Source organism: Clarias gariepinus, chromosome 11 (genome assembly GCF_024256425.1).
Source record: "Clarias gariepinus isolate MV-2021 ecotype Netherlands chromosome 11, CGAR_prim_01v2, whole genome shotgun sequence".
NCBI lineage: Eukaryota > Metazoa > Chordata > Actinopteri > Siluriformes > Clariidae > Clarias > Clarias gariepinus.
The window spans coordinates 30,284,480-30,300,126 of NC_071110.1; the positions used below are offsets into that span (position 1 = coordinate 30,284,480).

The 15,647-nt window shown below is 40.5% G+C and overlaps 1 protein-coding gene across 3 annotated transcripts in view; it reads left to right on the plus strand.

Moving 5' to 3' along the window:
• The window catches only part of gria4a (glutamate receptor, ionotropic, AMPA 4a), a 64,969-nt gene that overhangs the window by 21,464 nt on the left and 27,858 nt on the right, over positions 1 to 15,647 (plus strand). For 2 of the 3 annotated variants that reach the window (XM_053507191.1, XM_053507192.1), the window contains exons 4-9: positions 6,334 to 6,518; positions 7,298 to 7,351; positions 7,543 to 7,701; positions 10,044 to 10,211; positions 10,346 to 10,450; positions 10,624 to 10,731. In XM_053507191.1, coding sequence (XP_053363166.1) covers positions 6,334 to 6,518; positions 7,298 to 7,351; positions 7,543 to 7,701; positions 10,044 to 10,211; positions 10,346 to 10,450; positions 10,624 to 10,731 — 779 coding nt within the window. Of the gene's footprint in view, positions 1 to 6,333; positions 6,519 to 7,297; positions 7,352 to 7,542; positions 7,702 to 10,043; positions 10,212 to 10,345; positions 10,451 to 10,623; positions 10,732 to 11,169; positions 11,402 to 15,647 lie in introns of those variants that run through there. The other variant, XM_053507193.1, reaches the window with a different exon arrangement.

Genomic DNA, 15,647 nt, shown 5'->3' on the forward strand with positions numbered 1-15,647 from the left:
AAGCCAATGATTAATTCGCAACATTCCAACACTAATGCTTTGCTATTTTCAACGAGGCATAAAAAGGGAAACACGGTTCTAGATGAAACTATGAAGTCAAACCGGGACTTTCTGGTGGTTAAAAGTGTAAAAGCGTTTGACATTTACAGACGACTTCAGGCACAGTACTGTGACGAGACTCTTAGTCACAGTCTAAATCATTTCCACATGTTTGGATCATTAAAGGAGTTCCTGGGAGGCCAGCGTTTTAGATGTGAATCAGACAGGCAGTTTAATCATAGCTTACGCAAACTAAGAAAAACTTTCTACCTTGATGGCATCCAAGCCCTAGTGAAACACTGGGACAAGTGCTTTAGTGTAGCAGAAGATTATATAGAGGAATAAAGAGAGTTTTTACTCTCTTAACTCAAAAGTCCCGCTTTGACCTGAACGCCCCTGTGTATTATTTATTCAATTCAATTCAATTTTATTTTATTTATAAAGCGCTTTTAACAATGGTCATTGTCTCAAAGCAGCTTTTTTATTTAAAAAAAATAATAATAATAATAAATTGTGTATGTGTGAGAAAAATGTGTGTAGATAATAATAAGATGAATGAATGAAATGTCTCTGATGAGCAAGCCAAGGGTGACGGCGACAGTGGCAAGGAAAAACTCCCTGAGATGGCAATAGGAAGAAACCTTGAGAGGAACCAGGCTCAACAGGGAACCCATCCTCATCTGGGTGATAACAGATAGAGATGATATAACACCATGTGTGTTATGCAGCTGAAAGTACAATATAACAGAGATTCTTTAAATTAACATGAAGTCCAATTCAGGATAGGGATGAGTCAGTAGGTGCAGAGGGCAGATGGAGTCTGGATCACTGGGAGCACAGGAGCAGGATGTTGGAGCTGGTCCTTCTCTGGATGCCTTAGAAACCTCGCAGGGTTGGCCTTTGTCTACTGAAGCTGGTACAATCTCCAGATGCCTCGGGATGGGTAGAAAAGTACAGAACAGATGGAGAGAATTAGCGTAGTTGCCATTCAGGATAGATGTACTGGAGTATGAAGTAATGGGATGAGTTACGCGTATGCCAGATTAAAGAGATGCGTCTTGAGTCTACTTTTAAACTGGGAAATTGTGTCTGAGCCCCGAACACTGTCTGGTAGGCTATTCCAAAGTTTTGGAGCTAAATATGAAAAGGCCCTACCCCCTTTTGTAGATTTTGAAATTCTGGGAATTACAAGAAGTCCGGAGTTTTGTGATCTTAAGGAGCGTGGTGGATTATAGCGTATCAGAAGACTGGTTAGGTATGTGGGAGCTAAACCATTTAAAGCCTTGTATGTAAGTAATACTATTTTGTAATTAATTCTAAACTGAACAGGTAGCCAGTGCAGTGATGATAATATTGGGGTTATATGATCATATTTTCTGGATCTAGTGAGAACCCTGGCGGCTGCATTTTGGACTAACTGAAGCTTGTTTATTGAGGATGCAGGACAACCACCTAGTAATGCATTACAATAGTCCAGTCTGGAGGTCATGAATGCATGAACTAGCTTTTCTGCATCAGATACGGATAGGATACTCCTAAGTTTGGCAATATTTCTAAGATGGAAAAAGGCTGTTTTTGTGATATTGGAAATATGATTTTCAAAAGACAAGTTACTGTCTAATATTACGCCCAGGTCTTTTACTGTTGAGCTGGTAGTAGCAGTACATCCTTCTAAACGCAGGCTGAATTGTGAAAGCTGTTGTGTGCGGGTTTTTGGGCCGATGAGTAATATCTCTGTCTTGTCTGAGTTTAGTAAAAGAAAGTTATTGGTCATCCAATCTTTTATGTCCTGGACACACTCGGTTAAGCTAGACAACTTAGGTATTTCGTCTGGTTTTGTTGAGATGTATAATTGTGTATCAACATAACAATGGAAACTAATCCCATGTCTTCTAATGATGTTACCCAAAAACATTTATACTCATCGTCATGGTAGCATTTCAACATGCATAGCAAAAGCACAGTGATTTTAAGTTCTGAATGCTTATGCCATGCACAGGAGAGTGTGTTCAGTGAGTGTCTCGGATTTCAGACACCAAGTGTGTGTGATTAGTGGTGGGCGTGGCCTTGTCGTGTGTCGCCGGGTGTAAACAGGCTCTGTTTTATCATTGAGCACAAATGCTGCTCTGTTGCACCCTGCCTACCAGATTTGTAAACCAGTGCGACAACACACATAGACACACACACACACACACACAGTCTTGTTAGCAAACGCGCACAGCAGGAAGGTGATATTCATGCCACGTCAAGTCTAATCGCAGCTGCTCATCATTCATCTTGATCTAGTGTGCGTTAATGAAGCTGACCACACACACACACACACACACACACATACACAGTTATGCATCCAATAAGGAGAAAACAGACAGATTGTGTATTAGGGAGGTTTGCAGAATATATACCACATACTGTAGCTCATTTCTCACAACATCCCATGCAGTCCATATTCCCTCAGTGCACTTTATACACACTCTATACCATTTATTTCCCTTATACCCCCCCCCACTCATACTGTACTTATGCTCTCTACACTCCACTATACACTTTACAATTCCTCTCTACCCTCCTAATACACTTTCTGTATATCAACTTCATGCTACTACACTCCATCATCTTGTTACACCCCTCCCAGCGTTTTGATCTACACATCTTCACTTCCCACAGTACCTCTTAAATTTATACTTGCTGATATACAATACTCCTGTACACGCATCATATGGCCATTTGGTGCAACGTTGGTGCACAGCGTTAGAAAATGATATGTGGTCCAACACCAGCGCAAATAATGTATCATCAATAGAAAACTAGTTTTCTAAAACTTACCAAAAAGTCTGTTTTGAGTCCGAATCGTCTAGATTTACTAGATTAGCAAACACTTTTGAACATCCAGTAACGGTTCATGAAGAAGAGTCTTGATACATGTATCTTGAAAGCTTGAAAATAAAATAGGTAAAGCTTCACATTTCGATAATCAGCTACTTTTACATTTAGGCATTTGCAGACACCCTAATCCAGAGTGACTTACATTTCTATCTCATTATACATCTAAGCTGTTGATGGTTAAGGGCCTTGCTCAAGGGCCCAACAGGGACAAGTTGGTGGTCAAGGGATTTGAACCTGGGACCTTCAGGACCATAGTCCAATGTCCTAACCACTGAGCTACCCCTGACCCCACCTAGATCACTTACTCACTCACTTGCCTATACCGCTTTATCCTGTATACAGGTCACAGGGAGGTGTGAAGCCTATCCTTGGTCATTTACATACTATGGGCAATTTGGAAATGTCAATCTTTTGGACCGTTGGAGGAAACCGGAGTACCTGGAGGAAACCCACTAAGAGGCGGGAATTGAACCCAGACCCTGGAGATGTAAGGCGACAGTGCTTATCATAAGCCACCGTGCCACCCAACCAAAAATCTAAGATTTGTTTGTCAAAATCAGATGTTCTCCCTATTGTCACCTCTTGTTTTGTTGTTCTTTGTTCTCCATTTCTTCTTTTTTTTTTTTTACAACAAATAATTCTCAGGTAATGGTTAGTGGTAAACTGTTAACCTAGTCATCTTTAGCTCTTTGTGTTATACATTTTACATCCCTAAACACTGAGGATATCATCATGAGGGTGGGAAATGCCTGAAAAGGTTCCAAACATAAAGAGATTAAAAAAAGGTTGTTGTTGTTTTTTTTTCCAGTCTCTGACTCGTGATTGGCTGGGAAAAAGCAATCCTGCAAAGGGGTGTGCGGGTGCAGTTCATTTAAAGCTACAGACACTGAAACGATGTGTTTGGAAAAGCAGTGAAGCAGAAGTCATTTCAGGCATGCATGATCTGAGCTGCATTTCATCTGGAATGTTAACATACACATTTTGGAGACTTCTAAGGGTGCTTTCACACTACCCAGATCCGAGGACATTTGACCCCAAGTGTACGTTCGTAATTTCAACGTATGTGCAGGCACGAATCAGCATATCGTACTCTAGTCCACTTGAAAAGTTGATCTTGAGCATGGTAAGAGGTCCTTGGGCATGGCTGGAATTAAATATGAAAGCTAATCGTATCGCCAGCGCCATCTGTCCATGGCAGCATGTGCCAGTGTTATCCTCTGAACTATATAGCCATAGCTGATAAAGTTGGAAGGGAGGTGAGCCCGATGCTTTTAACATTGATTTCTGGAATATTAATAATATTAGGCATGGCATGAAGGGTCACTTCCTTAAATGCTTTGTGTTTATTAGTGTTCCGCAAACCAACTAGGCGCTTACTGCCACCTGGTGTATCGGAGAATGTAAGCGTACTCGAGTACAATATTAATAATGTAATATTATATAATATAATGTAATATAATATAATATAATATAATATAAGCCAGCTGAAGAGTGTGGGTACGAATCAATCCTGCGTAGTGCGAAAGCAGCCCGAGACTCATGTTAACTTGTTAAAGAAGGAGTATAATATGTGACCTTTAAAGCAAACGTGGTTCATTTAGTGTCTAATTTTGATTCAGCTGCCGATCAGTGTTTTAAATCCGGCTACAGAACGCTAGCGAAAGGAGCACAGGGAAGGGGAACTAGGGAAGAATGAAAACAAGCCTTGCAACTGCATTGCAGGGGTCTGACGGCACGCAGGAGAAGACTCACCAGGATCAAGTCTCAGTAGTTGAGTCACTGAATGACAGCAGACAGAATAAGCACTTCTGTCGAGAGCAATTATTAGCTCATCCTGATGTTGCTGCATGATAAAGGTTTCAGGTTAGTGATATGAGCAGAGAAAAAAAAATGGATGGCCAGGAAATACCCCCAAGGTGGATTGTGGAGCCAAGGGCTCTCCTGTGAGATCACAAGGTCTGGACGTATCTCCACTGATATAGAGCAACTTTAGTTTCAGGAGGTGAGCCGTCTATGAAGAGAAGTGCGAGGTGTGGAAAGTTAACCAAGGCTGTGACCTCGCTGAGAGCGCAGAGAAAAGGTCAGAGCCAGGTAATGAGCCATGTGGGATTCACGTAGAGGAGGGTCTGCACGAAGCAGATGTGGATGCCCTCGATTTAACCTGGTTTGACCGTCCTGCAGTCCACTGCCTTGCTGTAGCACTTGTCTCACGGCTTGTGAGGATGGACAGGAAGGTTTTGTGGATGAAGGCATGCTAACAACTCACTATTTTCAGCATTCTTTGTGTAAACACACACAGATTAGAGAGTGCATAGAGTGTTTGTCTATGTTTGCCGAAGGGACATCTGGTGGTCTTATGAAGTCAGGGTAAGACTGTGTGTGTGTGTGTGTGTGTGTCTGTCTGCCCATTTCAATCTGTGTCAGTTGGGAATAACCACCACGAGATCTCTCAGAAGAAGCTGAAAAGAGTCTTTGAGTCTGGCATCACATGTGTCAATTTGGGATCAACACAGAGTATAGATTAGATAATCAGAAAATGGACATATAAACACACACACACACACACACACACGTACACACACCGTGCTGATGGACAGATTGGTCCAGCAGCGTAACAACGAGACAATTTAGTGGCCATCTGTTGTTTCTGGCATGCTTACAACACACACACACACACACACACACACACACACATACACATTACATTTACAAATGTACAAACATGTTCAAATGTGTTTAAAGGATTTAAAGGAGTCTAAAGCAAGTATGAGAAGAGTGGAGATATCTAGACCAGGCATAGGGATGTCCAAGACATCTAGAAAAAGTCTAAGCACTTTAAACATATCTAGAACCCATGTAAGCAATGTAAGGATATCTAAAACCTGTGTAGGCACTTTAAAGATATCTAGAAGTAATTTGAGGCACACCAAAGATTTTAGAGATGGAAGAGGTCTGAGAAACGTTCTGGTAACGTTTATGGGCAGTGGTGGCTCAGTCGGTTAAGGCTGTGGGTTACTGGATTACTGAGTGGAAGGGTAGGGGTTCGAACCCCAGCATCGCCAAGCTGCCACTGTTGAGCCGTTAAGCAAGGTCCTTAACCCTATCTGCTTCAGTGGCACTGCAAGCTGGCCGACCCTGCGCTCTGACCCCAGTTTCCTAATTGGGATATGCAAAAAATAAGCAATTTCCCTCTGGGATTAATAAAGTTTAAAAAAATAATCAGTATCAAGAATTTAAACATATCAAGAAGAGAAGCAAATTTTAGGAAAATTAAGGAGCCATGAGCAAAGGGATTCGAACACACAATCCAACAGATGTTGTTCCAAGTGATATTTTCCATAAACTACCGTTCTTTCTAATCAAGAATTGCCCTGTTTGGTTTTGTATGTGTGTGTATGTATACTTTGCCAGGATACACCATCCTTCAGGCCATCATGGAGAGGGCGGGTCAGAATGGATGGCTGGTGAGCGCAATCTGTGTGGAGAACTTTGGTGATGTCGCTTACCGACGCCTCCTTGAAGATCTGGAGCGTCGCAACGAGAAGAAGTTTGTTATTGATCTAGAGGCAGAACGACTCCAGAACTTTCTAGAGCAGGTGGGTGGAGTTTGGTGAAGGAGAAATCTGAAAGGCAAATCTAGAACAAAGTATTAGGAGCGTGTTAAGATTTTCAAGATGTCTCCAGTAGGTGTGGTCTGGAAATAACGCAGGGAAGTACGTGTCTAGAGACGGCTGGCTGAATGTTCAGAAGCGGGTGTCTACTGTTGAGATATTCAGAGCAGGTGCAGACTAGACCAGACTGAAGGACTTGTAAAAGGTCTAGAGCATGTATGATGTTTTTGTAGATATGAAGACCAGACATAATGTTCAGGCGTGTAGAGTAGGAGATATCTACTGTAGACCATGTAGGAGAAGTTCAGAGATATCCAGAACATGAAAGCTTCTAGACCAGATAAAAGACCGTCAGTTATTTATAAGCAGTTTGAAATGATCTAGAACAGATGAGTTATGAGAAGCTCAGTGATTAATACAACTATATACGGTTAAAGTTTGAATTTTCTCTCTTTTTCTCTTTTTGTCTCTTAATCTAAGCCACGTTACCTATTTATCCTGGGTTTCTTGTTACTGTGAGATAAGACAAGACTAAGGACTGCTTTTAAACACACACACACACACACACGTACACACACGCACACTTCTAATTGTATACCTTTATAAAACAGCACTCTATTTTAGTAGCTCGATGATACATTGAGCAATTAAGTACTTCTGCCCCTTACTCTCTATCTAATTCTGACTCTCTATCTAATTCTCTCTCTCTCTCTCTCTCTCTTTCACTTTCTCTATATATTTTTGTCTCGCTTTATTTTTTCCAGGCGGTGAGTGTGGGGAAGCATGTGAAGGGGTATCATTACATCATCTGCAACCTGGTGAGTGCCTGGCTGTGGGTTTTGTGTTTGTGTGTGTGTGTGTGTGTAGGTCAGTGTGTGATATGTATAATGCTTGGCTATATGAAGAAGCTCCACATACTGTATGAGACCGAGTCAATCACTTTCTTTTTTTCCCCTTCTTCTGCCTATTTCCTTTCCTTGTTCTCTCTCTCTCTCTCTCTCTGTCTCAGGGCTTTAAGGATGTCTCTCTCGAGCGCTTTATGCACGGGGGAGCAAATGTCACCGGTTTCCAGTTGGTGGATTTCAGTAAACCGATGGTCATCAAACTTATGCAGCGCTGGAACAAACTCGATCAGAGAGAATATCCAGGCTCCGAAACGCCACCCAAGGTACACACAGAACACAGTATCACCCATTATTTCTTTTTTAATTTGCACTGGATGTGAATTACGTTTTTTCTTGGTAACATCCTTGTTAACTTTCTTTGGACTCATGGTGCTATGTCCTCACTGAATCTTGCACAAAAACACTTTTGTCCACACATCCAAACAAGTTTTGAACGGCTACCAGGGATGCGCTTAACAGTACGTCATGAGTCAATTAGCTAGCTGGGGCGTTTGTATGATGAGGTTCCAGGGTACTAATACGCCTTCCTGTGATAGACAGAAACATTTAGTTACATTTTCAGCAATGGAACCGCTAACCATTTAGTCGGATGATTCTGAAATCCTTTACTTCTGCCCCAGAGTAAAACTCTAAAGATCTAAATGAGCTCATTAATGAACTAATAAAACAGATTGTCGTACTTTAGCATGCCTCTATTATACAGCCTTCAGCAGCTACGTATAAAATTGCACTCAGCTGTAAGCGTAGTGTAGTACTTTTGTAGATATGAAATACTTTAAAAGAAAAGGTTATGAGAGTCACTCAAGATTTAATCAGCTAGAATGGAAAATGTCACTCTGCCTGTAAGTCTCTCTCTCTTTTGCTCTCTCTCTCTCTCTCTCTCTCTCTCTCAGTCTCTCCAATTCTTTCTCTCCATCTCAATTTATTTAATTCCGTCAGGTTGAGCTTTCACCTTTATTGGTCTGCCAGTTGTACAGCACGATCAATAACCAGATAACCACATTGAAAACAACAATTCCATTTCCTCATCTGGGATGTGTGTCTGTGTATGAACACACACACACACCTGTCTTAGTATACACATACTTATGAGGACCTTCTTTAACCGTAACATAAATATCCAAAGGAAACAATTTCTATTAAAATGCAGAAGACTAAATCTAATTCTGGGAAATCAATTAGAGATGCTCAAATCAAACCAGGACTTTTGATTGTGTAGAATAGCAGAACACAGTTATGAGAATAAAAGCTCCCTTTCTACAGTAATCCTCTGCTACACTAATGAACTTACCCCAGTGTTTCACTAGTGCTTGGACACCATCAAGGTAGAATGTTTTCTCAGTACACCCGAGCCGTGATCAGAAGGATTAAAGGAGTTCCTGGGTCAGGACTGTCCGGGGAACGTGGCAGTAACTCCCAGCCGAAGTTCTATAACGTGCAAGTGGCATTGGTGAATGAATGTGTGTACAGATCACACAGATAGACGCGTCTCCTCCGCAAGTTGATCATAAGTTATCTGTCGATTTTCAAGGATCAGGCGTTCCACTCGCTAAATATTAACAGGAACGACTGCAGTGGGCACAGAGCCACCTCCATTTGGATGTACAGCCTCCTTTCAAATGTTTTACTGCAGCTAAGAGTCTCATCACCGTCATGTGCTTGAAGTCTTCTGTAAATGTCAATTGGTTTTTATGCATTCATTCCGAGGTTGTCTTGAACGCCCCTCGAAGATCGTCAGACATCTACGAATGTGGATTTATTTAATCTGTTGCTTGAATTGTGAGTAATGGTATCAGGCAAAAAGTCCTCGTTGACTTTACATCATTCACCTCCCTGTAGTTTAGGTTACTCCTTAAATTTTAAGGGCTGTTCTTAAATTTGATGTTTCTGAACATACATTTTATGTTTTAAGATTAAAAACTTGAGTGGCTCTGGTTAGTTTCAATCCTCAAAGTCGAAGCTTGGCCACAAGTGCAGCAACTTAACTAACATAAATTAGGTTGAGGATTAAAAGGAGGAATAGCCAGTCAGTTATAGAGTGTGTACGTTTCCAAAGAACCCAATAAAGATATTGGTCATATTGGAGAGTTTTGCGCTATAGCTAATAGAGTGCAGTTGGTAAAACGTATCGACTCTTTCTGGTTGACAAATTCCTTATCGTCCTGATCCGTTATCAGAATTAAATCTTTAAAGCACTTTAATGAACACTATCCAACTTGGTTGCTTAAGCTGTCTTAGAAAACATACAGTTCTTCACTATGACAAAGTTACTTATAATCCTCGCATCGACATGAGACTGAGGATTCCCTCTTTCTTACCACATCACATAATCCTCCTTTAATTATTCTAAAAATAGGATGTTCACTTTTATTATGAGCTCATACTCATAAATAAACTCTCACTGGCAACTCTATCTCAGCAACCAGACATGATACAGTAATACACTTGCCTTTAAAACGGATCTTACTGAATCAGGAATCTGAAAATTTGCAGAACTCAAATCCCCAAAACGTGACTTAATACGGGTCACATTTAAATATCACGTGTTGGTTACGGAAAGTAAATTGAAATCAATAAGAGGTCATGGTGGCTGTATGTCCTTTAGTACACTTCCTCCCTGACGTACGATGCTGTGTTGGTGATGGCCGAAGCCTTCCGGAACCTCCGGCGCCAGAAGATCGACATCACACGCCGTGGAAACGCCGGAGACTGTCTGGCCAATCCGGCAGCTCCGTGGAACCAAGGCATCGACATGGAGCGCACCTTAAAACAGGTAGGCACATGCAATTTAAAAACACACCACCTTAAAATATGTGTAAAGGTTTATCACAACATAGATACATACCTTTAAAACTCTTTAATATGTGTGTGTGTGCGTGTGTGTGTGTGTGTGCGTGTAATGCACAGGTGCGGATCCAGGGTTTGACAGGAAACATTCAGTTTGATCAGAATGGACGCAGAGTGAACTACACCATGGATGTGTTTGAAATGACGAGCAGTGGCCCACAAAAGGTACACACACACGCGCACACACACACACACACACACACACATACACACACATAGTCACAATCTCGGTTATAGATACAAATATACAAACAGACAAACCAACACACACTTATTTATGCATTGTGTGTGTGTGTGTGTGTGTGTGTGTGTGTGTGTTTGTGTGTGTGTGTTGTCAGATTGGTTACTGGAACGACATGGATAAACTGGTGTTGGTGCAGAACGAGCTGGCAGGTGGAAACGGCTCAGCGGGGGAGAACAGGACAGTCATCGTCACCACTATCATGGTAATACATGTGTATACACACAAACACACACACGAAAACACACGCTCACACAAAAAACACAATTACTTTACAGAGAGAGAGAGAGACTTTAGAGAGTTAATAACACATGCTAACGCTCAAAAAACGTAAATTTACCATTTAAACATTTTACTATGTGTGTTTTTCACATTTTTAAACACACATAACTAAAGTGTACTCACTTTTTAATCCACAAAGTGCCTTATTGTCCTGATGCTAATGCTAATTACATCTAACTATGATAAGCATGCTAACTATGCTAGCACCAGGTATTACTTAGAAGCTAAGCTCTTCTAAGTGAAGGACGTACATGAACGTATCTTAGCAGGTTCCCCCTCTCTCTCTCTCTTTCTCTTTTTTTCTTTCTCTGTTTGTCTCTCTCTCTTTCTCTTTTCTTTCTTTTTTCCTGACGTTTTTAAGGCGATGGAGAATTTTACCTCAGCAGGTGGTTCATCTCTGCCAACGCTGTTGAAGAATCCTGTCCTCAGACATTGAAAGAAAGACAGGATACAAGATGGCCACCAAAGTAGATGCTGACATAACTCATGGACTAAAGTGTTTGCTAAGATTGATTTTTTTTTTTTAGACATCTTTTTGAGGCACATGAATGAAAAAATACCTTTTATCTGTTTTCAGTCACGGAGTGTTACAAGTCTTGTAGTAGACTAACTTGGGAAAAACTTGTGTTTTGTCATGAAGATATTTCACCACAAATTCGAGACACTTTATCTGGTCATGTTTAAAGCAGAAATCCGTATAGTTTGTAACATACCAATAAAGATAGAAGGTATAGGGAGGTATAGCCTGTACCTCCATTATCTGATCTTGCTGAAGAAAACATGACAAGTAGGGTTCAGTCTGCAGGGCTGCCATTAAATGAGGATAATTCCTACTGTAGGACCCATGAGGTTCAGGATGGGGGATGTTATAAAAATTGCTATGACAATTGAAAAGAGATAGCTTCATCAAGATTTTTCAAGGGGTCCAAAATCTGTACCGACACCCCAATAGCCTGCACCACCAAACTCTTAATGAAAAGATCAAGAAGGTATAGGACGCTGTAACCTGAACCACCCTTTATCTGATCTTGCTTGAATGAAGGTAAAGTCTGTACCACTTTTTATTTGATCTTATTTAAATGATGTTGTACACTTTCCCACAAATGATCAGATCTTGCTGATGAAAACTTTATAACCTGGGTATGATCTGTGCCCCCAAACTCAAGGTTCAAGAGGGTACAGGAAGGTACAGTATAGCCTGAACCACCCTTTATCTGATCTTAAGTTCTCCTTACAAAAGTGTTATTTTGGTCTGTCCTCACACTAGTGTGTATTTGAAGGACAGCATGCACTTGTTCACTGGACGGACAAGTAAACGAGGCTATTTATGTTCAACCAGTTTCATTCCCACTCATGCCTGCACACCCTTGATGCCCTAGATGTCGTGTCATTCTTGTAATTTGGAAGGTGTAGACATACGTATAAATGTGGATATAATCTGTTCCACCCAACTCACAACAAAAGGTTTAGAACGGTAGTCATTGCCTGCCTTTTCTTTGTTCAGCTGGTGGTTATATTGTCCAGAGGGATGTCCTGGGGTGCAATTCCAATTTGCACCTTCAACAAACTAATTCCTAAAGCAGAGGTCTTTGCCCTCTTCCGCAATGAACCTTCATTCTAAATGTCCAGCCGCCATACCTGATTCTAGTGCATCTCTGAATAAAGGGTAAAAAAGTTTTCACTGGAATATCTGAGAAACAAAAGCAATAAGCAGTACCGTAGACCATCTTAGTCTTTTAGGCAACTCTGAACAAAGGTTCAGGGCTTTACCTGGAAAAGACTTCCATGCCTTGATACACAAGAGAGGAAAGCCAATTTATTAACTATGTGATGCAAATAACTACTAGACAGAAAACTACAGAGTCACCATGAGATCACCTGTTACTGTACACACGAACACAGGCTTCTAAATCTTTCTGCCCCTGTCTGAATATCCCCATTGGGAAGATGGTGGAAGAATGGTTGCTACCGAACAAATGTTTGCCATCTGCTTCCTTGGCCACTGGACCACAGAGCTGTACATTTTCAAGACTGTATTGCCAGATACCAAACAAGTCATCCTTCATGTGGTAGACCCATAGAGACTAATGATGTATACCATTAGGAGTGGTCCCTCATTCTCCACCTCCTGGGACAAAATAGCCCCCAGCCCTTTGTCCAGCATAACTATCTGCACCTCTAATGGAGGAGAGAGAAATGAAAGAGACTGAAGTAAACAACCTCATACAGTGTGCTTTAAGGTTGTTGTTTTTTTATCACATTTGTTTACGACAAAGTCAATTCCCACCCCAGGACATTAGCACTCTTCCCTTTTAGCCACTAAAACGAGAGGGCAAAGGTTATTAGGTGTTACTTTTGAGACACCAGGCAATCACATCATTTCATTCTGTTTGCTATGAAAAAATGTGGGGAGGATTGTGCTATCCATCCATTACAGTTTCATGAGCTCACAGATGCCCATGATTGGCTAGCATCACAATGATAAATGTGAGAGTGCTAGAATGCCCCACATCCTTTCCACGAGAGAGTTTGGCCATCCAGCTCTCTCTAGGCTCCCCACATGTAGCAGGTTCGGTATCACCCAGGATTTAAACTTGCAGTCTCTGGATGATGGAGAAAGCTCGTTAGTGCTGCACCAATTGGGGTGGAAGAGTACCTTAACTTAAAAAATCCTTCTGGCACTGCTGCTGCGATTCCAGGGCCAGGCTTTTTAATAATACTGTATGCTGCATTGGGTTTGGATCATGATTTTAAACCATATTCAGCATGCATAAATCCATGCACAACTGGAACTCTCCATTCTTTTTAGGCACAAGTACACTGGAGCTGGTCCAGTCACCGCAGGACTCCTCTATCACTTTTGCCTTATATCCAGACACCTTATGTGTTGTTTGTGTACAGTCATGCCAGGGGGATCTCGATGTCATGTTGTGTGATGTGACTGCTACAGACAGGGCTCAGTTTAACTCTGCCAGCCCCTCCTCTCTGTCAAGCACGTCTGCAACACACAAGGACAAATTCCTCAGACTAGCATAAATCTGAAGGACAGAAGACGCTTGTTCACTGGACAGAGCATATTTGATGGAGAAGTAAATGAAGCTATTTATGTTAATCCAGTTTCATGCCTATTTATACCCTCTCACTATGGTGTCATGCCAATCTTGAAATTTTTAAATCAGGACATTCATACAGGGAATCCCCAACTTAAGAGGATTCAAATTACGTTATTTTTGCCTCGCTTGATGTCACTTCAACCAGATTAGACAAAGATGGTTTTCTTCTTGAAAGCCAAAGCACTGGATCTCTGATAAAAAATGACTTTACAGATAAACATTAGATTGTTTTCACATGCCATTTGGTAGCACTGATAAAGAACATCTTTGTGATGAAAACCAAAAACTCACTGGGACTTGCTACTACTTCTCTAAACTACTTCTCTGCACATGTTGATAGCTTATTAATTGTAGAATGGCCAGAGTTTCAGAAAAGGTACGAAGGTGTAGGATTTATTAACTAAGTTATCAGTTAATACATCAGTCAAAGGTTGTTGTACATCAAAGGTTCGTTGATGGTGTTGATTATGTTTGTAAAATGTATTTATTTATTTATTCATTTATTTTAAACGACACTTTTTGCCATTAATATTTAAATGATCAGCTGATAAATGAAAAAGTAATAAATGAGTTAATAAAGCAACTAAAAATTTGAACTTTAAAAAAAGGTTTAGCCTTTAAAACAATGTGGATTTGACTACTGGATTTGTTTAATATTTTTTTTTATTTGAATTTTTTTTAAATCATTCATTTGTTTTGCTAATATGCTATGCTAGCTGGAAAAATACATATTTTTGTGCAGGAGAAATAACACACGTGCACACACCCATTATATACACAAAAATATGTAAAAAAAATATATATTGTAGACTGTAGGAAATATTAGAAGCACATATACAAAATGTAAGTAGTTTAAATTAAATACACAATCGTTGCAAATTCAAAAGTGTAATGTGTTTTGGCTCTTTCTTAATTTAGCTTTAAAGTACTTTAAGTAGCATAACATTTGGTCACTAGAAATCCAGAGTCACCATTTCCCAATGGTTCCCTCTCACCATGGATGGTATTTGGTCTTATGATCCTTCCTCGATGTTAAAAATCACGATCATTTATCTCAAGAAGGGGGGCAAATGATTTAGGATGAGTACCTGAAGCTGTGTGGGCTTATTTGGGCCGGATTTTGAACATATAGATGTTATGTGATATATAGATGCACGCGAAACAAATGAAATAAAATAAAAAGGTTCGCTCTGCTATGCTGTTCCTATGAAGAGAGTGATGCTGTGAGCAAGGGCTGTTCCCAGTTAATCACTTTATTTAGCTATAAAGGCTAGCTAGCTATAAGCTGTATTAATATTTGATTAATAATTATTAAAAGGTTTACTTCAAGTTTTAGTATGAGATTATGTTTTGTTATTTACTCCAAACCTTTTATCCAAAACCGCAAGTGAGACTTGATCTTGTGCTGGCAGTAAAACTCACACCCTTCTGATCAGAAGCCAAATGCACTAACAAGGGAGCTAAAGTTGCTCCAAAAAGGTGGTGTTTATCTGCAGCTCTGACAGCACACGGGAGGGGTGTATAAGTTTTATTCGAAGCGCCGAAAACAAACTAATCTCACAAATCATTTTCCAACAGTTATTGATGAATCCAATGCAGATTTCATAGAAACAGTGAAATGTACTCTCAATGTGAATCGATGGTGCAACCAGATCGAGGTGTGTATGTTTTTATTCTTAGGTAATGAACCAAATTATTCTCCCCAAATGAATACACCATCTATAGA